Source organism: Erpetoichthys calabaricus, chromosome 9, assembly GCF_900747795.2.
Source record: "Erpetoichthys calabaricus chromosome 9, fErpCal1.3, whole genome shotgun sequence".
In the NCBI taxonomy this organism is placed as follows: Eukaryota; Metazoa; Chordata; class Cladistia; order Polypteriformes; family Polypteridae; genus Erpetoichthys; species Erpetoichthys calabaricus.
This window is the reverse complement of record NC_041402.2, coordinates 1,787,430-1,814,517: the sequence shown is the minus strand read 5'-3', so window position 1 is coordinate 1,814,517 and position 27,088 is coordinate 1,787,430. Positions and strand designations below refer to the sequence as shown.

At 41.7% G+C, this 27,088-nt stretch overlaps 1 protein-coding gene across 2 annotated transcripts; it reads right to left on the bottom strand.

The window, feature by feature from the left end:
* entr1 (endosome associated trafficking regulator 1) lies at positions 1–25,234 on the bottom strand. 2 transcript variants are annotated; one of them, XM_028809076.2, is made up of 8 exons: positions 25,009–25,234; positions 23,248–23,372; positions 18,467–18,916; positions 14,465–14,538; positions 12,269–12,380; positions 7,700–7,762; positions 4,419–4,558; positions 1–372 (listed from the first exon to the last, which is right to left on the bottom strand). In XM_028809076.2, exons 1-8 carry the CDS (start codon positions 25,049–25,051, stop codon positions 261–263), a joined length of 1,119 nt encoding a protein of 372 aa, XP_028664909.1. In that variant the 5' UTR covers positions 25,052–25,234; the 3' UTR covers positions 1–260. The 2 variants fall into 2 exon arrangements, with proteins under 2 accessions (XP_028664909.1, XP_028664910.1); XM_028809077.2 differs by having other exon boundaries at positions 25,012–25,226.
* Between the last annotated feature and the right edge of the window lie 1,854 nt (positions 25,235–27,088).

Below are 27,088 nucleotides of genomic sequence, written 5' to 3'. Positions count from 1 at the left end.
TGACAAAGTAACAAAATCCACTTTAATTTATATATTGTAAACAATTTAAGTATATACACTCTGGGATGAAAATTTTAAGAATGCATAAAAAGGCAGTAATTCTGAAACTGGACTCTCAAATAAATATACAGTAAAATAGGATCAGAATTCCTTAAATATTTCTGTTAAAACAATCTCACCGGAAAGTCATAAAATGAGTGGAAACAGTCGACCGAATAAAGTGCTCTTAGTGTCAATGGCAGCCACCCATGAATCCTCAGTTACGATTCCGGCAAGGGCTCTTCATCTTCACTTTTAACTTCAGAAATGCTATCAATCGACCGGAGAAGCTGCGACACCATGGACAAAGTTTCTGCTCCGGAAATTAGTTGTCTGCAATTGAAAAGAAATGTTAAGCAAATATACCAACTAAAAAAGATTTATGCGAATTACAAATAAGACCTCTTCTAAAAGTATCTTGAATATTTGTGGTCTTACATACATGTATCTCAAATCTTCAGGCTTTTTAAGAACCATTCCTGTTCCCCCCCACTATTATGACGAATAGCAAACCATACAAAGGATATACTTATTTAGTTAGAAAACGTCTTTGGTTAAAATAAAAATGACTCAAAAATAATAACTAGAGTCTCTCTGGGTGGTCAGTAAGAGTCAACTTCATTTTTCTGGTTACAGATTAAAGTGTGTCGCACCCGCATGACTGAGGATCACCTTCATCAGACGTAAGCACTGCCACGCTGGGACACGAGGGGATGCGGTTGCTGACAGTATTGGCTCTTTTTCCACCCACAGCTCCAAGACGACACCCAATTAGGACAACTGACTCCGTTCCCTTCCGGTCCAACGGCCATAAGACTGAGACGTTCCTGGAAGGTGGCATCCCATTTTTTGGAAACGCAAACCACCAGAGAGAGCGCATCTTGTCTGTTCTTCAGAGCTACCCAGCCATTTATTTAGTGGCCCTTCAGCCGATTAACTGTTTTTTTTTTTATTCTTGTTTGCGCTATTGTGTGTTTGCTTGATTTGCAATGCCAGCACTGCTATTAAAAGGGATGACCCAGTTGGCACCGTAACATTTATTTGGACTTGTGTGACCCTCGCTTGACCACAAGTGCTAATACCAATAAGGTATATTGCAGTAACGCATTTATATTTTGGGTTTTTATTAACTTACAAACAGGCTACGCGATAGTACGGTGCTTAGCACTGCTGTATTATGGTTCACTCTTTCCTGCCTTTGTGTCCAAACACTCTGCACACGTCCATATGGGGTTTTTTTTCCCCCTGGGTGCTCCACTCTTCCTCCTGCATCTCCAAAGATGTGTGTGTGTTAGGTAAACATGTGGATGTGTGTGATCAACTCCTCTGCTAATCTTTTATTTTATTAATATCCAAGAACGCAGGACAGAGCACAACAAAAATAAACATATATATTAAACTCCTTGATTTTAAACCCAAGCATCTCTTGGGCTTGGATTTCTAGGTAAAAAATGTTAACCCCGAGTGTTTCTCAGGATATACAATTGCCAATGTCATCCAATGTAACGCTTGAATAACTCTCAGCACAGTATTCTGCTACTATCTAGTGGAGAACAATAACCTCTTGCTGCATAAATATGGTAAACATTTCCATGCATTTTTCCACCCTATGGAACCTCATCAATATTCATAAGTGGGGAGGAGCCTTCAACAAAAACACGGTGCATAAAAGAAAAGCTGAAAAGTCAGTTTTAGAAGAAACTGAAACTAAACCATTAGTTGAGTCAAATAACAGTGATGTCATTGGTCATGAGACATTGATGCAGATAGTGACACTGATGCATACGGCATTTACGACCAGACCACTGTGACATGTGTGGCAGATTCAATCCCATGAAGCTTCACTGTGTTGTAAGTAGCTTTGTGGCAAAATGACTGTAATCAAGTGGAAGGACAAGAAAGACGTTCGCCCCCTAAGCACCGTTCACAATGCAGCAACTGTCGATGTTGGTCTCAGGGGAAATGTGGAAGTCCCCTAGCCTGGCAAATGTGTTGGCTTATAATAATACAAGGGGTGGATCGGGCACTGACAGTCTACCCTCTCATGCACAAGCAACAGAAAAAAAAATAAGAATAGTATGCAGAGATATAGCATATACTGTCCCAATTGTGACATCAGGCTGTTCATTACGATCTCAAAACAAGTCACATGAAGGACGTGTACTAAACCTGCACCAGTACAGCGGCAGACACCAGACAGACCCGTCCTACTGTATTCATGGTGACCTTTTGGTATTTATAGGTTTTGTTACACAAAATAACTTTCTAGTTGAAAGGAATTCAATGTTTTTGACTTGTTTTTCCAGGGGTAAACATATACAGATTTACTTATAATATACAAGATATAATATATAACCTCCGCCCTTGTATGGAACCCTCCCTACAGGATCTCAGTAACACCGCAATTTATTTATTTAGCACATTTTCATACAAACAATGGCGCTCAAAGGGCCTTACGAGATGTCAAAGAAATAGTTACATGCAAAGAAAAGGAAGTTAAAATTAGATAAGAATAATACATAAATAGTATACAAAAATAAATAAAGCATGCTCACATAAGATATACATATACGAGGTGAGACAAAAATAACCGGACTGGGCTTGGGGCTTTCCTGGATAACCGTCTGGAGGTCGTCCAGACGTGAATCATAGAACTTTATCCCCTCCTACACGCCCTCTCAAATCGCCGACCGGCTAGGTATATCCTGTGAATAGCCCAGTCAGTATTTGCACAACGATCACTACACGAGTTGCCGCGATAATGTCTTGTGAATGAAGAAAAAAATAAATAAATACATACATACATAAATTAAAAAAAATAAATAAAAATCGAACAGCGAATCAACATCAAATTTCTCACGAGATTGAACAAAACGCCCACAGAAACTTATGAAATGATAAAAAGAGTGCACAGTGATAACAGTTTGTCTCACACACAAACGTTTCAAGGAAGAACAAGAAAATGTGGAAGACGTTCAATGCCCAGGTCGCCCACGCTCGTCTCAGACGGATGAAAACATCAAAAACAGTGAATCAGATTGTTTGAAATGATCGTCGCCTAGGTGTTCGAGCTATCTCAGAGTTGGCTGGTACTTACAGGGAATCAGTGAGACGCATTTTGCACGAAGAACTTCACATGACAAAAGTTTGTGCAAAATTGGTGCGGAAAATTCTTTCACCCGAACAGAAACAGTGGCGGAAAAACATCTTGTGCTGACATTCTGAACACGATTGAAGAGCAGCCCGATTATTTGGAAAATGTTAGCACGTGATGAGACATGGATTTTTCCAATAAGACCCGTAAACCAAAAAGGCATTCCATGCACTTGAAAACCTTTTCATTACTGAGAATGAAAAAGGCAAAAATGACTAAGTCCAAATTCAAGGCAATGCGGATTGTCATTTTTGACATTCGTGGTATCTTCCATCAAGAGTGGGTTCCTGAAGGGCAAACTGTCAATCAGGCTTACTATTTGGAGGTCCTAAAAACCCTTTGAGAGAGAGTGAGGAAGAAGAGGCTTGATTTGTGGAGGAGAAGGGGGTGGGTGCTTCACCAAGACAACGCTCCCGCGCACAATGCTTTTTCCATAAAGCAGTTTTTGACTGACAAAAACATTCCTGTCCTCGATCATCCTCCCTATTCGCCCGATTTAGCTCCCTGTGATTTTTTCTTGTTCCCGAAAATCAAAAGTGACCTGAAGGGAACACATTTTTCTGTGAATTGAAGACAAAAACAACAAGCCTGTTGAGCCTCAAGCAAGAAGACTTCCAGCGCCGTTTCAATCAATCATAGATACCTATGGAAGAGTGTAGAGATCGGGTTCGTATATAAAAGGGAACAATGTTTCAAAAGCTGTAATTAATCAGTAAATATTTTTTTTTTACCAGTCTGGTTATTTTTGTGTCTCTCCTCGTATATATTATTAAAAGAAATGGGAGTCCTTAAATACAGAATTGTTTAAGTCTCTAAATGAGAAGATCAGTTGGTCAGGGTACAGAACTTGTTTTTATGTTGCACTGTTGTCCTGCGGAACGACATTTCATATCACTGTACTGACCACAGACATGATATGACATGACAAAGTCCACTTGGCTTGACTAAATTCTTTCGGGGTAGAAAACAGAGTACAGGATTGCCAGGAAATGCCCAAATAAAGTTCCTGAGCTTACCGACCACCACATCCCACAACTCCTACCTCTGGAATCCTTAGCAAGGGAAAGCCACATTTTATATTCTGAAAATAACTCCAGCTATAGTTAAATGTTGCTATACTCCTGGTGTTATCCTCAGTGCATTTTACAACAATGATAAAAATAAAGTTACAAAAGCACAACACGCCTAACTAATTGTTTGCATTTTGTTCCTTCGCTTTACTTACTTTATGGACGCTTCAGCACTGTGCGCAGCTTTGCTAAGATACTCAGAGGCCAGCAGGGCATTTTGCTTTGCAGTGTTCAAGCTAACGGTCTCTCCAGCTCGAAGTCGTTCATTTTCTGCCTTGCAATTTTGCAGTTCATTCTGCAGAAAACAAATCCACACAACTTTTTAAAATAAATTAAAGTTCTACACAAAAAGAGAGTGCATTGGGTCACTAAGCCCACTGTTTATTCCTAGGTCTGATATGTCCAAGGAGACGTTACAGGATCAGCTTCATGGCTTTAGATTTCATTGAGATTATGGTTTTCACTCTATGACAAATTCATTTTATAATTGTAAATTTGGATAGAAAAGAAAGCAGAATATGGTACTCCATATCAAGTAGCATATCAAGTGTCCTGCGATGGAAAAGGAATCACCCAAAATGGACAGAATGCTAGAACAATTTTGGTGAGAACAGGCCATTTAGCCCAACAAGCTTGCCAGTCTTGTTCACCTCATTTCTACAAAATCACATCGACTTGAGTTTTGAAGGACCTTAAAGTCCTACCTCTCTACCACATTATTCTGTAACTTATTCCATGCGTCTGCGGTTCTTCATGTGACTTACCAACATCTGTGTGAAATTGACACTTAACATTTCAGCCGTGTCCCGTGTACTCATCTAAAAGTGGCAGCTGGGTTCCACTGTACAGATTGCCTGGATAATTTTAAACACTCTGAGCAGGTCACCTCCTAACCTTCTGTGTGCTTAAATTGAAAAGTTCAGCTCCCTCAGCCTTTCCTCATCGCTCAGGCCTCTCACTCCATGGGTTGGTCTAATCGCTCTTCTATGGATATTCTGCAGTGCTGCTGGGAGAAGTTAGTAACACTGAGACCAAAACTGTACTCCTGGTGCGGCCTCACTAGTGCATCATAAAGCTTAAGCGTAGCCTCCTTCACCTTGTATTCCACACATCTGGGTGCTGTATGACCTAAATTCTGTTAGTCTTCGTAATCACTGCACAGTCTGGATGAAGATAAAAGAGCGGTCCAGTACTACTACTACTAGTTGCATCTCAAGTTTCAGACCTCCCGTTGTGTGTTCAAATCTAACATTTCTACCTCTTACGTGTAATACTTTAGATTTATTTAAATTCATCTGCCACAAAGCTGCCTAAGTCTGAATTCTGTCAAAGCCCCTCTGTAATAATTTGTCAGATTCTATAAAGTTTAGTCATCCTCAAACTTTAGCAGCTTATTGCTTATAGTCTTGTTCAGCTCATTTATATATAAATCTACTAGCTGTGATAAACGCCTAAGACAAGTTGAAATCTAAGTAATCAATGCATACCTCATGTTTTAATTTGACACATGATTTGCTCATTTGGTCTGGTAGAATAACACGCACCCAATCCCTTTCCCTCATGGCAACCTTTTCCTCTTCGGAAAGAGCTGCCCGTTTCTGCTGCATCTTCTCATCGTTGCTCGTCAAACTGACCACTCTTGTACTTTGAAGTATTTTGCTAGGAAAATTTGGCAGTGATTACTACCCCACCAGCCTAATCTAGTTGTATTGAGGCTTTAGTATCCCGACATGCGTCTTGATTTACTGTTATTTTCACTCCTCCTTTGCCACTATGCAAAGTTATCAGTCACTGGCGTTACAGCTATAAGCCTCATTCATGTGGCCTGAGCAGGTGCAAGAAAGTTGCTGCCAAGCTGCTGTTGCCGTCGTCTAACATTGGGACTACAGAATAGGATGATAGGACCAATTTTCTTATTTTTAGATCTTTATTTGGTATCTTTAGTTTTGATTTTTGACCATTCTTCTATATGTTTTACCTATTTATTAATTTGGCTTCCTAATCCTAGCAACTGGATGGACAAATACACACATAGACACTTGTTCTTTTATTAAGGTGACAGTTACTCCCCATTCTGACGTATACAGAATTAATGTTTGCAGTGTACCATCTATTGGAATGCATTTTGTAATATGTGTACTAATAAAATATATTGCATATGTCACTCCAGCAGATGGTGCATCACAAACATTAGTACTGCCTTTGTGTACATAAACACACAGATACTCGCAAACACATTGACCAGGGTAAATATTAAAAAGAGAAGCAGCCCCAGCACTGACCCCTGGTGGACACCAGGGCTGTGGAGTCAGTACACAACACCTTTGACTCCAGCTCCTCAATTTCTGATATCACCGACTCCGGCTCCTCCATTTGTGATTAGACTCATATATTTACTATGTCGATTGAAAGCACACAACATATAAGCTTCCAGGCACTTCATCACTGCGGCTGCTTTTTAGCACCCTCGCCAGTAAAAGTTGAGCTTCATGTACAGCTGCTGAGTAACATTAAGCATCAGACTAAACTTACAAAATTAAAAAAAGAAGCTATAATTGTCAAAAGTCTAGAAGAAAAAAACCAAATCAGTTTAAGTGAAACTAGAACTTTTAACACTTTATATTACAATTTACATCGAGTCACAGTCGGTACATTTTTACTGTCTCCGATTCTAGTACACCAATAATTGTTTCCGACTCTGAATCCACGACTCCTACCCCACAGCCCAAGCAGACACGACTTTTACCATCACAGAATTCTAAAAAAGCTCCCCTCATCATAAAGCTTTGTTTCTGGTCTTTAAGCCAACACAATGTGGCCGATATTCCCACTTTTTACTTGAAGTAATTTGTCCAGTTCTCTTCAAGCACTTGATGTAAACAAGATCAATAAATAAAAAAAATTCTGAAACCTGTCTGGGAATTACACTTCGTTCTTGTTACTGTACTGTAATGTACGCTATATGGCCAAGCCCTCTGAATGACCGAGTTCATTTAAGATGCATAAAATCGGCACAAACTGTAGCCATGCATTGACAAACACTGGCAGTAGAATCTGAATTCATATGAAAACTCAGAAACATGTCTGGCATTTAAACTCAAGTCTTGTGACTGTAACACAATACATCTCCGACAAATTCATACTATCTGCATGTTTTTTCTACATATATTTTATGTTAGACATTGGTTGCGCTTTCAGCACATTCTTTTTGCATTTTACCCCAACTAATTCGCTTGGTAATTAACGCGTATTGTTATTTTTTTGTTTTCAATATTTTTCATACATCTGAGGGTGTGCTTGGTGAAGGATGCTTTACAAAATAAACTTTGGCCGATTTCCCAGCATGTTAACATTATGTAAATATTAGAAAATACCTGTGTATTGTCATGTAATGATTAAGGTTAAATTTGATATAAATAAAACAAAATAAAAATACCTGAAGCTGTACGACTTCATGCTTTAATTTCACAACCTGGTTTTCAGCTTTAACAGCACGTTTCTAAAAAAAAAAAAAAAAAAGAAGGGAAAAAAAGAGACCATATTTAATATGCTGTTTATGCATTAAATGTATCAATTCTTTGAGTCCGAAAAGCACATCAGGTAACGCAGGTAACATATTCTAAAGAACTTAACATCTTTAGTTTGTACTTAAGACAGCCCACTAAAGCAGTCGCTCAGTCACATTCCTTGTTTCGACTAACCAAGCATCTAACTGCACAACTATGGAATTTCAAAATGAATGGGTCTTCCTATCCATATTTTCACTTATGTAAATTTAAAAGCAACATTCTTAGCTTTTTAGAAAACGTGGTTGACAACTGTGGTTCTCCTGTGGTTTTTCTTTTTGAACACTTCAACTTCTGGTAATACAGTTATTTTTTTTGAACTATTAATGCCATCAGAAATTAACAAAGTGGCAAATTATATAAGAGATACGGCTCTGCACCACTGAACGAGGAGGTGGTGGTGGGTCTTTAACAAAGCTCAACTTCACTTTTGAGCATTTTCATTTTCTGAAAATACTTAGTGGGTATAGAAAAAAAATCCCCCCCTTTGAAATATTCCCATTTTTTTTGCTTTACAGCCTTAAATGAAAACACAAACCAAATATTTTTTCCAGCTTTACTTACTCTAACATCCAAGTGAAAGATATCACAGCTACAGTTCAGAACAATTATAAAAAAATCAAAAACAAGAAATCCTGAGATTAATAAAGGACCCCCCCTCCTAAACTCAGTCAGGTGTCGGTGCCCCCCATTCCCATTGCGGTTACTGGCTGTGCTCAGTTGTAATGAGTGGGATTAGTGAAGCTGTTCCTGGTCCATTCATTCCCTTCCTTGGCAGTGCCACTGACAGCAAACAACCGACTATGGGTGGCAAGCCGCTTTCAGAAGATCTCAGGGACAGAGTTGTGGACGGACATAAGGCAGGAGATGGAGACAAAAACATCTCAAAGGCTTTATCAATCCCAAGGAGCTCAGTAAAGTCCATCATAAAGAAGTGTTTGGTACGACTAGGACCCTCCAAACTGAATGGAAGAGCAAGGAGGAAACTGGTAAGAGAGGCCACCGAGAGGCCAGTGGCCACTTTGAAGGAGTTACAGGATTTGATGGCATAGAGTGGTCATTAATGGTGTGCATGTGACAACAATTTGACAAGCGCTCCACAATTGTGGCTTGTTCAGGAGGGTCGCACTTCACAAGAAAGGCCACATAAAGGCTTGTTCAAGCTTTGCCAGAATGCACCTTGAAGATTCTGATGCCAAGTGGAAAAAAGGTCTTATGGTCAGAGGAGACCAAAATCAAACTATTTGGCCTCAATACCAAACGGTACACCAATGCAGCTCACCATCCACAACACACCATACAGACAGTAAAGCATGGAGGGGGCAGCATGTTGTTGTGGGGGGCCTGGGGCTCTCGTTAGGGGAGAAGAAAAAATGGATGGGGCAAAATACCATCAAATTCTTGAGGAAAACCTGCTACCCTCTGCCAGAAAGCTGAAGATGGGCAGAATGTTCACCTCTCAACACGACAACAACCCGAAGCACACAGCAAAATAGAGCACACGGTGGCTGAAGGAGAAGAAAGCGAATGTCCTGGTGTGGCCAGTCAGAGCCCAGACCTCAATCTGTGCAAAGATCTGAAGATAACAGACCACCAACACTCACCATCTAATATGAGCGAACTTGAACAGTTAAACTGTAAAGAAGAGTGGGGGGCAAATATTACTCAATCTGGGTGTGCAAAGCTGATAGAGAAGAATCAACAGAGTCAAGGCTGTCATTAAAGCAAAAGGGGGGTCAACAAAGTGACACTGATATTGGCAGGTGACCTTTATTAATTTCAGTATTTCTTGTTTTTTTATTATTTTAAAAGTTTTCTGAACTGTAGCTGTGATATCTTTCACTTGGATGTTAGAGACTTCATTGAGTAAGTAAAGCTGGGAAGAAATACTTGGTTTGTGTGTTTTCATTTTAAGGCTATAAAGCAAAAAAAAAATGGGACTATTTCAAAAGGGGGGGCGGGATTCATTTCTATATAAAAAAAAATGTTTTGAACATTGTGAGTACACAACTGGATAACTGATGTGTGGATTATGCAACATGAGGAACTTAAACTTGTTTGCTGCTGCTGCTGCTGCTCAATGTCTGGCTTTATTGTACCCGTAACTTTGTTCTCTGCTCTGCAGGAAAATACAACATTAAAGTTACAAATAACAAAGGATAAGTAAAAGATAAAGACATGCTGTATTTCTGGGTGGAGTATTCCTTTAAGTACCATTTGTTACGCAAGGTTGTGCCTTTTTATTTATTTTTTTTTAAAAAAGTAATTTACACATTTTATCATTTCTGGTTCAGGTTACTCTACTTTACTAAATGACTCAATTGATGTACGCCAGGCGAGTCTTCTCAAATTCCTGAAATATTCTGAAATGCAGGACTGCTACTGGGATGCCTGCAACAGAACCAAATAATGTGTGTTATACTAATGCATTGTTATACGTGTATTTTTGCAAATATTGTGGTTTTACCCAACTAGAATTCAGTTTATGTGGTTTATTTCTTATTCTTGCTTGAGAGAATAAGATTATTCTTATTAGTTTTGGTTCCTGTCTTTCTCTCATCACACCGTTTTGATCCCCTTGCTTTGTTTGTCCAACTACATCCTGGTCATTTTCGCTCTCTCACAATAATCCTTGGACATGTTTTATTTATTCAGCAGTAACGGCGCATTGCACAATCCACTTGACATGAGCATTCCCAGTTTCCCTCCTCTTCCTCTGTACATTTTGCATTCGTTTGCTCACACTTTGATGTGCTTCCTGTTTCCTGAGCAGCTCTTCTTCTCTCCACCCTAGCGGCCCGCTTCTTCTCTTCTTTCATCAGCATCTTTTCGTGTTAAAACTGATGAAATCAGTGTTTGTGTTGCAATTACATAGTACATTTCCTTTAATTTTTCACTTAAGCTGGCACTTAAGTCTTCAATCTGCCTCAAGAATGATTTAAGATATGAAGAGGTAGGCGACTGCGGTGGGTTGGCGCCCTGCCCGGGTTTGGTTCCCTGCCTTGCGCCCTGTGTTGGCTGGGATTGGCTCCAGCAGACCCCCGTGACCCTGTGTTCGGATTCAGCGGGTTGGAAAATGGATGGATGGAGGTAGGCGATGTGACCGCGAAGGTGGTAGGGAATGAGAACGGTTCCCGTACACATGCGCCACACTGCCACCCTGTGGCCGAGAGTTGATTCTACAATAAAATAAAAATAAAATAAAAACAGGAATAACCTTGGAGGTCAATCGTCACCCTGAAAGTGGATAGTAGACGTCATGTAGTATATGTGTACCAAATTTCAGGTCAATACTTCAAACGGTGTGCAAGCTAGTGGTGATTTAAATCCTGGACAGATATTGTAAGATACAAAAATCATTAAATAAAAACAAAACACTGAGGAGGCTTCATTCAGAGGTACTGCGGACTAAAACAGTTTGCTTATTAATTTAGCCAACCGCATCCCTAAAGACCATGTCACATTAGACAACTTTTTCACTGAATTTCAGTCGTAGTCATCATGCACAAAATCTTAAGACAGTTGGAGGCAGTCGGCAGCGTGCTCCTATGAAGACCATAGCCTAATGTGACATGCCCAGTGACCCAGTGCAACTAGTCTGCGACTCTCTACGATAAAATCAAGGAGGTTTCATTTTGTCTTTAGTCAGAGGGGCAGGCTGTGTGTGCAGGAGAGCCGACAACCAATGAGCGTTCAGCCTCAGTTCAATGCATACAGTGTAGTGATGAGCATGAAGGAAGACGCATGTTGTGAACCTCACAAATAGAGAAGCTCGTCTGCCTGATGTCTTATGTTTTATATACTAAAACAGAATGGAAAAAAGAAAGAAAAAAGGCCGCAACTACAGCTGAACTCACCACAGCTGTTAACCCTTTGTACTACGCCAGCTCTGTCAGGCAGCACGGAATGTTTGGACCTCTCAAGAAGTCAAGCTCGTCTGTCTGATGTCTCATATTTTACATACCATAACAGAATGGAAAAAAAAGAAATAAAGGGCCGAGATTGCTGCTGAACTAGCTTTTGTTGTTAACCGTTCAAACCGCACCGGCTCCATCAGGCAGCAAGCTATTGGCTGTCAGAAAAAAAAAGGGATGAGCACACTGCACTGAGAGATCGTCACTTTGATTGGTAAATGTGACATGGGCTGCATTTTTCAGTTGTGTGATTTGACATGGTGTGGCGACGAGATCAGTGACTGCGACAAAAAGTCTCGTAACGGCGACATCGGCTTAACCGGACATTTCCCCATTTTTATGCTCGCCTCACACATCCAAATCAGCTGCTGCAAAGAAATGCTCCCCTCTCAAACACAATAGCAGTCAGCATTATGCTGGTCACACTAATGGCCCCTTATGCCCAGTGCCACTGTCATTTTCAACAAACAGGATTTTTCCCACTTTCCATAGGTTGCTAATTCTCTGTGAAAGGCACCAACTTACAGTCATAAGCTGCAGATGTTGCTCCACAGACTGAACCATATCTTCCAGGGTCTTTGTCTCCCGTTCATCTTTTATTATTCTTTTGTGAAGTTCATCTGTTAATCGCTTTACTCTGAAAAGGAAAGCACAGTACATCGCAGTCGCTACTTTATAAAATATTCACCAATAGTTTTGATCTGGTGGTGACAGTCCTTTCTATTGTATGCCTTATTATAATCAGCAGGAGCACCTGACTGATGAATCTGTCACCCAAAGGGAATCGGACATTATTGCCCACACTTCTGCACACCACCTTACTATGTTCTGCACCTATACCATTGTACAAGAAATAACTAAATTTAGCTCTAACGGGACATTGGTGCAAAACACAATGATTACATGCATATGACACAACAGTGATAACTGAAACAAATCGACAATTCTACGAACTCTCTAGAATTCAACATTCTAACAGCGTGTGGGGAAAAACAGAGTCTGGTAGTTTTGGCTTGCAGGCTGTGATATCATCATCCAGAAGGCAGCGGTGTGAAGAGACCTTGAAAAGGATGACTGGGCTCCATTAAGGAGAAGTTTGCTATTTTTCAAGTCCAAGTTATTTCTTCACAATCGTGGTACATATTAATTTGCCACATAATACTGTGTTTTGGAGTGTAGCAATTTCTATAAATTTTAAAAATACCTCATCTGTTCACGCAGCTTTCCATGGGACTAATGGAAACACAGGTCTAAACATGAAAAAAAAGTCTTAACACTTGTCAAATACAGGAGGTCCTCGGTTTACAACACAGTTCTGTTCCTACAACAGTGATGTAATCCGAATTTTGGTGTAAATCAAAACACACCCTAGCCAAAGTCACTTACCTATCCTAACACATCTGCAAAATCATAATCTACATAAAAACACAACTACGCCACAGAAAAAGGACACAAATATACTGTACTGTACACTGTACTGTAGTAACAAAAAAAAATTACAAAAAATGAGTGTAAAAAACTTCCTTACCTTTATTCCTTCTGATCTCTTTACAATGTCTAATTTCACTTCCATCGTGATGGCTTTCCTCTTCTTCAATGCACTACCATCTGAAGACTCGGACTTTCATTTAGGAGCCATAAGGGCCAAAAAGTCGCCAAACAAAGCAACACAAACGGAACACTTCCTCCGTGCACATCCAAAGTAGTTCGCCAACTCCCTCACTCATACGCCGCATTACTGCGTATTCTTCCGCTGTGCGCAACCTAACTAATTCGCCCACGTAGTCCGTAAGTACGACGCTAATGGCATAAGCCGAAACACTCGTGTCTCAATTTTTTTAAGTTTTTATGGGAGGGAGTGTTGTAAACTCGAAACGTCATATGTCGAGACATTGTAACCCGAGGACCCCCTGTATGTCCACTTTGAAGCAACAAAGATTTTGATTTACAAAAATATGCCTTTCACATTTGGAAGGATATATCAGCCATCCCTGTGATAATGAAAGGAAACTAGAAATAATTCTTTTATCATGGATTCTTGGAATTAATTTTTCTTAGGTAAGAATAAATTTCCTTATCACAGCTGCCATCGTGAGTGGAGTTATGACAACCTGACAAGCTGCCTGCACCAAGCTCAACTCTACTTATCATCCTAGTTTTGCCACTGCAATTCTGTTTTTTCAACAGCTACGTCCTGCCATGACTTGTAATGACAGACAGATGCGCGTTCACATCACAGGATTATTTTTTTTCAATATGGTTCTAACTTTTCACCAATCACATTCTGTGTTATTTTAATAACCTACATGGCGAGACTCACACTGAGTGGCATCAGCGTACTGTAACGAGCACAGAAGAATTTCATTGTACCTTCTACAAATACAATCAACCTGTACATACATGGAGAGAACATGCAAACTTCATACAGACCCTGGAGCCACGAGGCAGGAATGACAGCTCTGCGCCACCTTCAGAGGAGCTCCATATGTGGTGGTAGACCTGAAGTGTTTGGGGCAGACTGCAGCACTTGCTGAGCTCGTATACAATTACCTTGTTTGGAGGCTCTATTAGCTGGACCTCATTTAATGGATCTCACTCTGCATGTCTGGTAGAATAATGCAAACTGAGCATCTTGAGTCATTAATGGGTCAGCACCTGTATATATGGAGACACTGGTGAGCCTCATTCAGGATGGTGGGCTCAAGGGAAGGAGGTCCTTACCTTTTTTTTTCTGATTTCGATAAATGCAGCAGTTCCTTAATTTGTCTTTTGAGTTCTTCATTTTCTTCTCTTAGCTAGTAAGAAAGAGAGAATGAAAGACCATTACTGTACATTTACACTGCCAATGTTAGAAAACTTCAGAAATGTTAAGATATTTTTTAAAATGAGATTTATAAAAGCAGCTAACATGGACAAACTACTTAATAACAAAAAAAGAAGAATCATAAGAACCAGAAAAAACACAGTATAGAAAAGTATTACACATGTAGTGATCCCTAAACCGTCAGTTTGCCCCAACGACCAATGAAATCAAATCCATAACAGCTTGGATTCATGCTCTGGTAATGCAGTGGTCTTCATGCTCAGTCCCCAGGCATCTGTGGCTTTGGGCTTTTGTGTCCATCTGTCCAGAATGCCTGATCTTTACCTTGATGTTCAATGGCAAACTGAAGTCTTGCTCCAATGTCTTTTTTTGGACAGCAAAAGCTTCTTTCTGGCACACCTTGCAAGCAGGTCAAATTTGTGTGATCCGTTTCTCACTGTAGACACTTGCACTTTGACTCCAACTATTGGAAGAGTTACCTTCAGACGTCACAATTATATCTTGTGGTTTTTGGAGACTTCTTTTACTATCAAACATTCAGCTTTTGGACTGAATTTGTTGAGCAAGCTAATCCTGGACAAATCAGCAGTCATTTGAAATGGACACCATTTGTAGATTGCTTTCCTTAATGTAGAATGATTGCTTTCAAATAATTTCGTGATCTTTATAAATCCTTTGCAAGAATGCCTAACGCATCCTCAACCTTCTTTCTGAGGCCTTAGAGAACTCTTTTGAGCTTGGCATGATGGCACCATGTATATCAATAACAAAAAGAACACCAGACCCTCGATATCTGCAGTTTAAACAAGTCGGTCATACTTGCATACTCACTAAGAAGGCTCAAGTTACTGGAACCTCATTGGGAACATCTGATGGATTTGAAATGGTGATAAAAGTTGGGGAGAACTTATTTTTTCCACCTGACAAATCAGTAATTTTGTGTTAATTTAGATAATGAGAATGAATACACCATGCCAGTTTAATTTGTCCCTTTTTCAAGGAGATCACATTTATCTGTAGGCACTGCTTGAATGAAGATCTCATGCTTGCCTGTTCAAATATATTGAAAAAGTCAACAACTTCCAAGGGGTGTACTTACTTTTTCGCACAACTTCAACAATATCATCAAAACCCACCTTACATATCCTATATAACACTCTCTTCTCTGGCAAGAATGACAATGCTGACCTGAGTCTGCTCATATTTACATTTATATTTAAAATGTAGGACATGATAAAAATATGAATTCATGACCGCCAGCCTGCGTGTGGACAGAACTCTACTAGTCTGCAACTCATTTGCTGTCGTCAAGCTCGACTATAAGGCAAAACTGAAAAAAGGGGCCTCTTTAAATGATGTTGGCAATGGCTATGTTAGCGTTTCAAATATTGTTAATACATCAAACTATAAGTTTCTTTGACAATGTTTTTGTACATTTGTAATTGTAAATGCCATCATCTACATGCTGCACCGATCACTCTCCCACTTGGACAGAGGCAGTGGTGCTGTAAGAATTATGTTTCTGGACTTCTCTAGCGCCTCCAACACCATCCAACCTCTGCTCCTTAGGGACAAGCTGACAGAGATGGCAGTAGATTCATACCTGGTGGCGTGGATCGTGGACTATCTTACAGACAGACCTCAGTATGTGCGTCTCAGGAACTGCAGGTCTGACATTGTGGTCAGCAGCGCCGCAGGGGACTGTACTTTCTCCGGTCCTGTTCAGCCTATATACATCGGACTTCCAATACAACTCGGAGTCCTGACACGTGCAAAAGTTCGCTGACGACACTGCTATCGTGGACTGCATCAGGAGGAGTATAGGAACCTAATCAAGGACTTTGGTAAATGGTGAGACTCAAACCACCTACAACTGAACACCAACAAAACCAAAGATCTGGTGGTGGATTTTAGGAGGACCAGGACCCTCATGGACCCCATGATCATCAAAGGTGACTGTGTACAGAGGGTGCAGACCTATAAATACCTGGGAGTGCAGCTGGATGATAAATTAGACTGGACTGCCAATACTGATGCTCTGTGCAAGAGAGGACAGAGCAAAGTATACTTCCATAGAAGGCTAGCGTCCTTCAACATCTGCAATAAGATGCTGTAGATGTTCTATCAGACAGTTGTGGCGAGTGCCCTCTTCTACGCGGTGGTGTGCTGGGGCATAAAGAAGAAGGACGCCTCACGCCTGGACAAACTGGTGAGGAAGGCAGGCTCTATTGTAGGCATGGAGCTGAACAGTTTGACATCCATGGCAGAGCGACGGGCGCTGAGCAGACTCCTGTCAATCATGGACAATCCACTGCATCCACTGAACAGGATCATCTCCAGACAGAGGAGCAGCTTCAGTGACAGACTGCTGTCACCGTCCTGCTCCACTGACAGACTGAGGAGATCGTTCCTCCACCACACTGTGTGATTCGTCAACTCCAACCGGGGGGGTAAACGTTAACATTATACAAAGTTATTGTCTGTCTGTATACCTGCATTGTTATCACTCTTTAATTTAATATTGTTTTTTATCAAAATGCTGCTGCTGGAGTATGGGAATTTCCCCTTGGGATTAATAAAGTATCTATCTACCTATTATTAAATTATTATTTAATATTATTATTGTAAATTATTAAAAATTCAGGCAGCTGATACATTAAGTAGTTTTGGGTATCAGCAAAGATGCTGGGAAGCATTTACATGAGCCCACAGGTCAAAGAGTTTGAATAAAGTTTGTATCTAACTTGTATCTGCCAACTACAACTTTGTTACAATTACATTTGTAATTGTAGATTGTAAATTTGTTACAACAATTACAACTCTGTGATGGCCGGTGTGGTTTTCTGCACTGTGGTGGGCTGAGATGGTCTACACACTTCAAGAGAGGCCCACAGGATCAACAAGCTAATTAAAAGAGCAGGCTCAGTCATGGGTCACACTCTGGACACTCCGGAGGTAGAAGAGAAGTAGAGAATGAAGACAAAATGAGTGCCATTATGAACAATTCTGCACATCCTCTCTATGACACACCAAAAATGAGGTCATTCAGCCAAGGAATCATTCAGCAGAACAGTGTCAAGACACACTACTGGGGGTCCTTTATACCACCAGCAATATGCTTGTGCAGTCCTCACTGTGACTGGGACTAAAGAAGTTTTCTTTCTTTTAGTGTGCGTTGTGACAGGTGGCCGGGGCCCATGCCTGGCCAGGCCTTCTGTGTATGTGCCAGGGGAGCAAACATGGGCTGCACAGTACCTCCCCCAGACCACTTGGTGGCAGCAGCCTCCCTGGGTGACTGCGGTGCCTCAGATACCCACAGGGCTCCATGGGAGATGGAGTTCTCCACAGTTCTGTTGAGATCGGGGGTGGCCGCCAGGGGGTGCTGCAGCTGGGACTCCTGAGCCCATATGGGCAGTGTTTTCACCACACCCGGGAGTGCAGCCATAACTCGGCAATCAAGCACCTGGAGGACTTCCAGGTGAACTATAAAAGGGGCCAGCAGCCACTCCGAGAGCCTGAGTCGGGAGGAGGAGGACAATGCTTGCCTGGAGGAGTGGTGGTGGAGGAGACCAGTGTGTTTTGTGTAGTGCTTGAGGTTTTTTTGGGACCGAGTTGTGCCTGTGGATACGGGGAAGGCGTTGCCCACAGGCGAAGAAATTGAAATAAAACATTTATTTGTTTTATCAGTGTGCCTCCCGTGTCAGGTCAGGCGCCAATATAGCACCTTTTGTTACAGTATATATATCTTTATATCTCTCTCATATATATATTTATGAACTGATTTATTTAAACAGCTTACGTTAAAAAGCCACATTTCCCCTGGGGACAAATAAAGTTCTATCTGTCTATGTATATATCAGTCAAATGGAAAAATTCAAAAAGAAAACAAGACAACATACTTGATCTCCATTTCTATTCCATGTCGGCTGCAGCGCCCCTTCCACCATGCTGTCCTCCTCCTTCCTGTAAACGTTGCTGCAATTAAGAGATTCCGATGCTTCATCCACACAGCTGCTGCTGGTCAGCCATGAGGCATATGACTCAGGGACATCTGAGCACTCGGGTGAAGGGGAGGAGAAACTATCAGAAGATGGGTTTAATGACACAGCAGAAAGTTCAAAATTGTGAGCTTCTTCAAAGGCAGAAGGCTGATAGCTCCCTCTCCAATCATCATCTTCATCAGGCTCGTCTTCATCGTCATTGTTTTCATCATCCTCATTATCTTCTCCATGAGTACAGGGGAGATTTATCAGATCTGAGAAAAATGGCTCCTGGTAATTCCTGCAGTGGTCAGACACTTTGGGATTGACTGTGCACTCATCCAGTAATAAGGTACTTGAAAATGCTTTCTAAAGGAGATTAAAAAATAAAAAAAAACAGAATCAACTTAAGCAAGAGGAAACCGTCACACAGTAGCATCTGTCACCAAACTATAAATGTACGCTCAGACATAACATGAAATGCTAAATTCCCATCTGTCTCTTGCCCAATCAAACCACACAATTTTAATTCTTTTCTACACTGTGACCACAGAGGCCTTCAGCAGAATCACAGAGGGCAGACGTCAAACAGGAGGAGTTTTTAGGCCACAGAGAATAGTCAAGGCGATATTTCAAGTAACACGCTGTAACAAGCCACCGGTCACTTGATGTTGGGACTACACAGAAAGGATGAGGCTGCAGAGGAAAATCCTGTACACGTGCTTAATGGTTAATAAATATATAAATACAGAGGATTCAAAAAGTGTCCACAGCCCTTCATTTTATGAACACTTTGTGTTGTGTTGTCCATTGATGTCCATCAATTTAGACTCAATAACCCATAATGACAAAGTGAAGATGTGTTTTCAGAAAGGTTTGTGAGTTTATTACAAATCAAAAAGTGAAACCTCTCCTTCCTAGAAGTATTCAGACCCTTTGCCATGGCACTGCACATTGTGCTCAGGTACATCCCATTTACTTTAATTCTCCTTGAGATGTGTAGCAGAACTTGACAGGAGTCCACCTGTGGTGAGCTGAACTGAATGGACATCATTTATAAAGGCACACGTTGACCTGCGTATAAAAAGGTCCCACAATTCACACTGCGGCTCAGAACAAAAACCAAGGCATGAAGTCCAAAGACCTCTCTGTAGAACTCTGCAGTTAAATTGTGGTGACAGCAAAGGGATCAAACGATTTCTAAAGCTTTCAGTGTTCCCAGGAGTGCAGTGGTCTCAAGAAATGGAAGAAGTTTGAAAACACCAGGACTCTTAGACTTGGCCATCAAGCCAAACCGAGTTAACTGGCCACAAAGGGCCTTAGTCAAGGAGGTCACCAAGAACCCAATGGTCACTCACTTCAGAAGTGTTCTGCTGAGATGACAGGACCAGTCAGAAAGAGGACCATCTCAGCAGCACTCCATTTATGGAAGGGTGCCTCCATGGAAGCCACTCTTAAGTAAAAGTCAGACGACAGTTTAAAGAACTCCGACAGCATGAGGAAAAGGATTCTCTAATCTGAGGAGACAAAAAACTAAACTCTCTGGACAGATCTCCAAGCACTTCTAATCACTCGCCTAATACCATCCCTACGGTGAAGTACTGTGGTGACAACATTATGCTATGGGGTCAGGTAGACCGGTCAGAATTGAGGGAAGAGTCTTCTTCTTTGAATGCAATCAAATACGGAGAGATCCTCAAGGAAGACCATCTACAGAGTGCACTTAACCTCAGACCTCATTGTCAGCAAGACAATGACCCGGAACATACAGCCAAAACAATGGAGAGGCTTCAGGATAAGTCTCTGAGTGTCCCTGAACAGCCAGCCAAAGCCCAGTGTCGCAATAACGAGACATTACACAGATAAAGGTTTGGGGCAGCCACCCGTATAATGTGGTATCTTGGCTGCAAAGTCGTTTGTTCAGTAAAGAGCATTGATGTGCATACAACAGAGTCCAAAACAAGACTGACACATACAGTGGGGCAAACGGTTAGACTTTTAAAGGGGAAGACAGGAAGTGAGGTCATATGGGTCTGCCTCAGGTTCATTTGCCATTGGTTCAAACCCGGAGATGACATCACAGGGGCCGGAGCCAGTAAGGTCTTCTTCCATTGGCTCGGTCCCAGAAGTGATGTCATGAGAGCCAGGTGAGATCTCCCGGGAATGGTCTACAGGCAAGGGAAAAAAAAGAATCAGTGCACTCTGCCACATCCCGGCATGCTTCAGAACTGCCTTCCCTTGAGCCCTTTAGCTGCCTCCCATGCGCACATGTGTGACACCAGACATAAACTCCAAAGAACAGGCGTGGAGAGACCTGGCAGTTTGGAGAGACCTGGCAGTTTGTAGACACTTCCTATCCAATTCTAACAGAGTCTGAGAGGATCTGACAGGAAGAATGGGACAAACTACCAAAAGCCAGGGGTGCAAAACTTGTACAGACTTACCAAGACTTGAAGCTGGAATGGCTACCCAAGGGGCTTCTACAAGATACTGAATTAAGGGTTCGAATACTTCTATGAATAAGAGGTTTCAGTTTTTGATTTTTAATAAATTTGCAAAACTTTCTGAAAATGTTTTCAATGTGTCATTCTGGGTAGGTTGATGGGCAAAAATGGCAAACACATCCCTTTATAATTACATCTACATCACAATAAAGTGTGCAGAAAAAGAACAACTCGAAAATACTTTCTGAATCCACCATAGTTTTGTTTCAATGTGTGCTTCTGACTTTACTACCCACTAATCTGGAAAGTTGACTTTTTCGGGGACTGCAGGCATTTTTCCCCAATAGCCACAGCCGTCTGCTTTAGCTTTTCTCGAACAAGTTTGGATGAACTGCGTTTGAACTTTGGAGCTGTATACAATACAATACTGCTTTAAGTCTATTTATTTTGTTTAAATTTTCTTTTCATGTTGTGCAAGTGTAAAACCAATGTTATGATCTGAGGATAAGATGACCAGACAGTCTATAACTGTCTTTGTGAATTTCCCCTTGGGATTAATAAAGTATCTATCTATCTATCTATAACTGAAACGCTTAGCTTTTCCCAAGAAAACCGGAGATACAACAGATAAGCACCTTTGACAAGATCAAGCGTTTTGCACGGACTTTTAGAGAAAGCTGCCCATCCATCACCAGAGTAGCTAGTCAACCACCTGTGTGTAACATCATGAGGTCTGGCACAGCACATGGTGTTGTTTGTGTAAAGAACGGCCAACTCGAGAGAGAGAGACAGAGACCCCCCCATCTACCTGGGCATCAAAGATGCTGTCCATACATCAGCCTGACTGCTCAATCTACAAGCCGCTGAAGACAGCATTCCTCCTCTGATGCAGATGCTGGCTACTCTTCACCAGGCTCTCAGCATTTTTATTAGGGCTTTACATTAACACTTAACTTTTTATTCACTATTTTTGATAATGGATTTCATTAAAATAGAATAATGCCAAATAAGTATTGTTTTGTTTTTACATTTCTATACTTTGTATATCTTGATTGACTGAAATAATAAAGTAGACACAGGACACCTGGCGTGGGGATACGTCACTGATTTTTCACAGAGTTAGCAGTGTGGTGTGCAGGCCCCTCCAACAGAAAACAGCACATCTGGCCGTACCCCTTTGTTGGTTGGTAAGTAGCATAAACCAAGATATATCAGCCTTGATGTCTAGATTAGGTTAGTTCCCCAGACACTGGAAAAGTGTGTCAGCCCCCTTGTGTCTACGTTATATCCAGGAAGCCCGTGTCTTCTTCACGATAAAGCGTGCGGGTACCTACGTGGAGTACTGAAGCGTGATAGGCTGCGGGGGTATCACTCATACTTGGTGCTTAAGTGGACACAGTCTGTGCCCGAGTGTGCTAACCTCAAGGTGCGTCTATCCACTAAATCCAAATCAGGGTCATGGAGAACAGTCCCAGGAACATCAGGCAATAAGACAGAAATTACACTGGGACAGGGAACCAGTCCAATGCTGGGCATACACATGCACATTTACACACTGTGCCAAGTAACTCCACATGCACGTTTTTTGGGATACTGGAAGAAACCCAAATGACGCCATTTTAACATCAGTTCTATACGGCTAAACAACAAAAATGAATTATCTGTGTCTCTGCTTGCTATGCCCTCATTTTTATTTTGAATTCCAAAACAGAACACTTTATGCTCCTCCGAGATCCCTTTTAGCCAGAATCGTAAATTTAGTATACCTTTAGTATGCAGTACTTTTATTTCAAAAAGAATAAATAACGTTTGTTAGATTTGGTCTAGACCACGACCTGTGATGTGGTATAAGGTCTACACCAGAGGAACTCAACGTGGTGTGGTCTGCAAGTGACAGTCTCACCACAAAGGATGCCCAGCACTTCACAGACTGGAGGGGCAAACCGGCTAACCTGGGTAAAACCAGAAGAGCGATGCTGATGTGGAGGAACACTATACCATCAAACATGGCACACACCTCATGTGGTTACCACTGTACTTCTACAAGTATCTGGAACAAAGTATTCTCTTTCAAAAATTGCAAGTAACTGAGGATTTAGGTTTCTATTCAGGGCCACAGAATTTAAAATCCCCCCTAACGATGGCCACCCCCTTACTTGCAAAAACAGGAAAAATGGTCCACCAATTGGTCAACTTTGGTCCACTGACATATGGAGCCCCGTTATTCACAAAGCACCTGTATAACGGCTGTGGTACCTTCGGCAAGGCACTGCTCTTTCTCTTCTCTGCATGTAGTCTGGCGGTGGGAGGCTGGTTTTTACTTCGAATAAATTCCTTGAAGGAGAAGGGATTAATTTCATCAGGCTCCTTTTTGGGTTCATCTGCATAAGATTAAAAACAAAAAGTGGTCAATGTAGGCAGATACTCCATTTTTTCATTTTAATCCTATTGGCGGAGTCTACACTGAGGGTATTATCTCACTTTACGGTTCATAGATCAATGCAGTACCCCGTACAGAGCCCAGTGAACTTCTTACTTGTGCTAATCGACATGTCACTTATTCTTTGGTGGCATCATCAGAACTTCCTTACCTCAAAACTTCTGTCTTCTTTACAAGCACAACTGTTTAGCTGTGAGTTTATAATAATCAGTTCAGTTTTAAGGCCCATTTATACTCGGACGCAGGCAGCTGCAGACAAACTGGCGCACAATGGAGGCATATGCCAGTGTTTACAGTTCAAGGATTTTCTGTGCGACACCGAGCAGTAGCAGAATGCCCAGCCCTTCAAAAGTTTTTTTTTCTTTGCCTTTACATATCAATCTCATAGATATTTCTGTTTCTGCCTGCTCAAACGTTCATCATTGCCCAGAGTCTGGGAAATTTCTCACCATGAATATGTGGACATTTGGCTATTGCTGTGTACTTTTAATATTGGATTGTGTACATGCGGGTAGCGCCACTTCACACAACAGTACCCCCAATAACTGATACTACATACAGCAGCATAAGATTGCATTACTTAACTCTCACAATGACATCAAGTTCTGGCCCAATGCTATACCTTACAAGTTTTTTGTCCCAATTCTGACATTAATTTTTAGGTAACCCAGATGTCCGATTTTTCACCCAAGAACTCTGACAAATGAGAAGACACCATTCACTCCATCATGCTGGCTAATAACCCAGTTGTCCCAATATCTCATCTTAAAGGTTGTGAAGGTGTCTGCTTCAACTACATGTCTCAGTAGTTTGTTCCACGCCTTCAGTCCTAAATGCACTTCCCCTTAATTTCCACTGGTGCCCTCAAGAACGTGATTCACGGTTAACTATAGAGATATCTGCTGGATCTCCTTTATCAATGCCTTGGAGGATTTTGAAGACCTGGATGAGGTTCCTGTGCCGTCTCCTCTGTACAGGTTTAATTCCGAGTCTGTCACGGTCCTGGGATGCACCGGTTTGGTTTTCTCTGCACAGCTTCAAGTGCTGCTGTACCCCGTTCTCTACTGACTGTACAATGGATGACCCCAAGTTTTACAACTGACAACATTTAGGAGGATTTTATAGGTTATAAATGTCCCTAAAATGGAGACTAAAACCCACTAAAAGTATGTGGAGAGTCGAAACTGACCTGAAGGCCACAGCAGAGTTGACAATGCGACACCTGGAGACTTCTTGTTTTGCTTTATGTAGCCTTAATGCACCTTAGTAAAAGCCCAAACACTGCTGGATGACATTTAGGACCATCTGTGAGTTGTGAATTAACTTCTCTCAAAGCCAATGATGGATCAAAACTGCCATCAAATTAGAAGCTGCACAAACAATGGCAGATTTCAAGTTTTCTTTTACTTAAAGAAGAGAAAAGTAAGAAACGCCACACGTTTTATTCTTAACAGATGATATTTAGAGAACTTTAAAAACACGAGCCGGGGTTAAATTTGACCCAAAGACGTTGTAAGAGTTAAGCGACCACCACAGGCGACTGAGGAATAACAGCGGCCAGAAGAAGAGGCACTTACCACCGTCTTCGAAGAGCAAAGTTTTCGCCTTGGAAGCGGACATCACGTCCCCGAACCTATTGGGTTCCTCAGTCGCCACTCCACCAAGAGAAGTTTGAAATGACGCAGCAGCAGACTTGTGAGCAGCTACTTGTTTTATCGTATCACGGCTTCAAAAGACGCAACAAAACATCCTAAACTGCCAAACGGGCCGCCCAACTGAAACGGGATGAGCAGCGCGCAACAAGTCACGTGACCGACGTGTTCCCGTCACGTGGCCGTCTCGGCCCGCCATCTTTAGGAGTTCCGGCGTCTTCGGTTGCCTGGTAACCAGGCAGCGCAGCGGCCCGGGTGAATCTAAAATGAACGAAACGCGAGCTCTTCGGAGTCGGTCGGTCTGTCCGTCTGCCTGTCACCTTCTCACGATTCGATTAAGCGGAAACGTGAGCGGAAAGAAGGCACGTAGGAGCAGCTGCGCTAAAACGGCAGCACGATCGAGCGATTAACGTGGCGCAGTGCGTGTAACACGCTGTTGGTCCGCTAACGAGACCGTAGAAGGCGCTCAAGTTTCTGAAATGTGGATCTGACAGGAAAATACACTGAAAAAAAAGCATTTACAATAGAACTCCGATTGAACGTCCACATATTTAGCATGTTGACGCTTTTAGCGTTCTCTTTGGATTTTAAGGGCAGCTGAGAATAGAGTAACTCGATCCGGATTCTTGACTCGTATCTGTTTTTTTGTTTTGTGCTTTTTAACTGCCCACACACGTTTCGCAACTGATCAACATCTGACTGTCCTGAATTTCCCTCGCCTGCACAAAATGAATGAAACAACAAGCAGATGGGAACCTCAAGATGCTGGCTGCTGCTCTACATCACATACGGTACATATAGCTCATCAGCTCAGCAAGGCAAAATCAAGAAGAACGACCAGAGCGGTTGGTTTGAACGCACAGTCGACACAAATCAAAGATCAAAAATGAATAAAAGAGACACCAACTATGAATGTGATCCTCCTTGGCAGAGACCTGAGGTCTGATTTCAGTGGAGTTTCTGAAGGTCTCAGGACGTGGAGGACATCGCGGCTGCGTTTGCTGTTGCCAAAGCCCATAAGCGGTGATCTGCAAAGTGCCAGTAATACCTTGATGTGCCTTTCTTATGTACCAAGATTTTTCATATTTTCTGTTTAAAATTTACAATATCCATTATCCAACCCGCTATACCCTAACTACAGGGTCACGGGGTCTGCTGGAGCCAATCCCAGCCAACACAGGGCGCAAGGCAGGAAACAAACCCTGGGCAGGGCGCCAGCCCACCACCATTTTACAATGTGCAGTTTGTATTTATTTTTACTAGCTGTGTTTGCCCAGGAAAGTTCCTAAGATAATGGGTGTCAGTTCCAGTGTCTTGGTTAAGTCCTATCTAAGTGTCCTTCAGTATACTGTACAATATTTGGAGGTTTTTTTTGCAAGATTTAATATATCATTTATAGTATATCAGATGTGGCATAGAGGCTTGGGACATCAAACCCAGAAATTGTGGGTTCATATTCCACTTTGTGACACTGTGTGACCCTGAGTCAAGTCACTTCACTTCTCTATGCGCCAATTAAAAAAACAGAAGAAATGTCACCAATTCTACCTCAGATGTTGTAAGTTGCCTTGGATAAAGGCGTCAGTCAAGGAAAAATAATATTATGAGGTCACTGGAGCCGCTTGCTCTTGAACGGATTGCAATTGAAACTATGGCTTGTGATTCAGGCATTGAAATTCTGTCTGTCGGAATTCATCTATGCTATTTGCCCAGGGAGAGGAGTTTCATCATCCTTTCTAATGTTTCTATTCCTTCCGGTGCTAGTGGGCACCGAACAATGGAAATGGTTCACTCTGTCAGCAACACTTTAATGATGACTCCCTCTGACCCTGCAATTATAATATTCCAAGTGACAATGTGACTGGTTCCACTCGAGGAAATGACAAGCTGGACCTGCTGTATTCAAATGTTAAAGATGACTTGAAGTGTAAACTACTGGCACCTTTGGGCAGATCTGACCACAACCTGACTCCTCTAATTCCCAGTTACAAGCCTGTTACTGGAT

What these genes read in the sequence shown, in the direction of transcription:
- entr1 (XM_028809076.2), bottom strand. Translation starts at nt 25,051, where the DNA reads ATGTCCGCTTCCAAGGCGAAAACTTTGCTCTTCGAAGACGGTG. An exon ending in AACATCTGCAGCTTATGACT is followed by an intron (nt 7,763 to 12,268) that starts GTAAGTTGGTGC and finishes TTTTTTTTTTAG; the next exon opens with AAACGTGCTGTTAAAGCTGA. An exon ending in AGTGCTGAAGCGTCCATAAA is followed by an intron (nt 373 to 4,418) that starts GTAAGTAAAGCG and finishes TTTCAATTGCAG; the next exon opens with ACAACTAATTTCCGGAGCAG.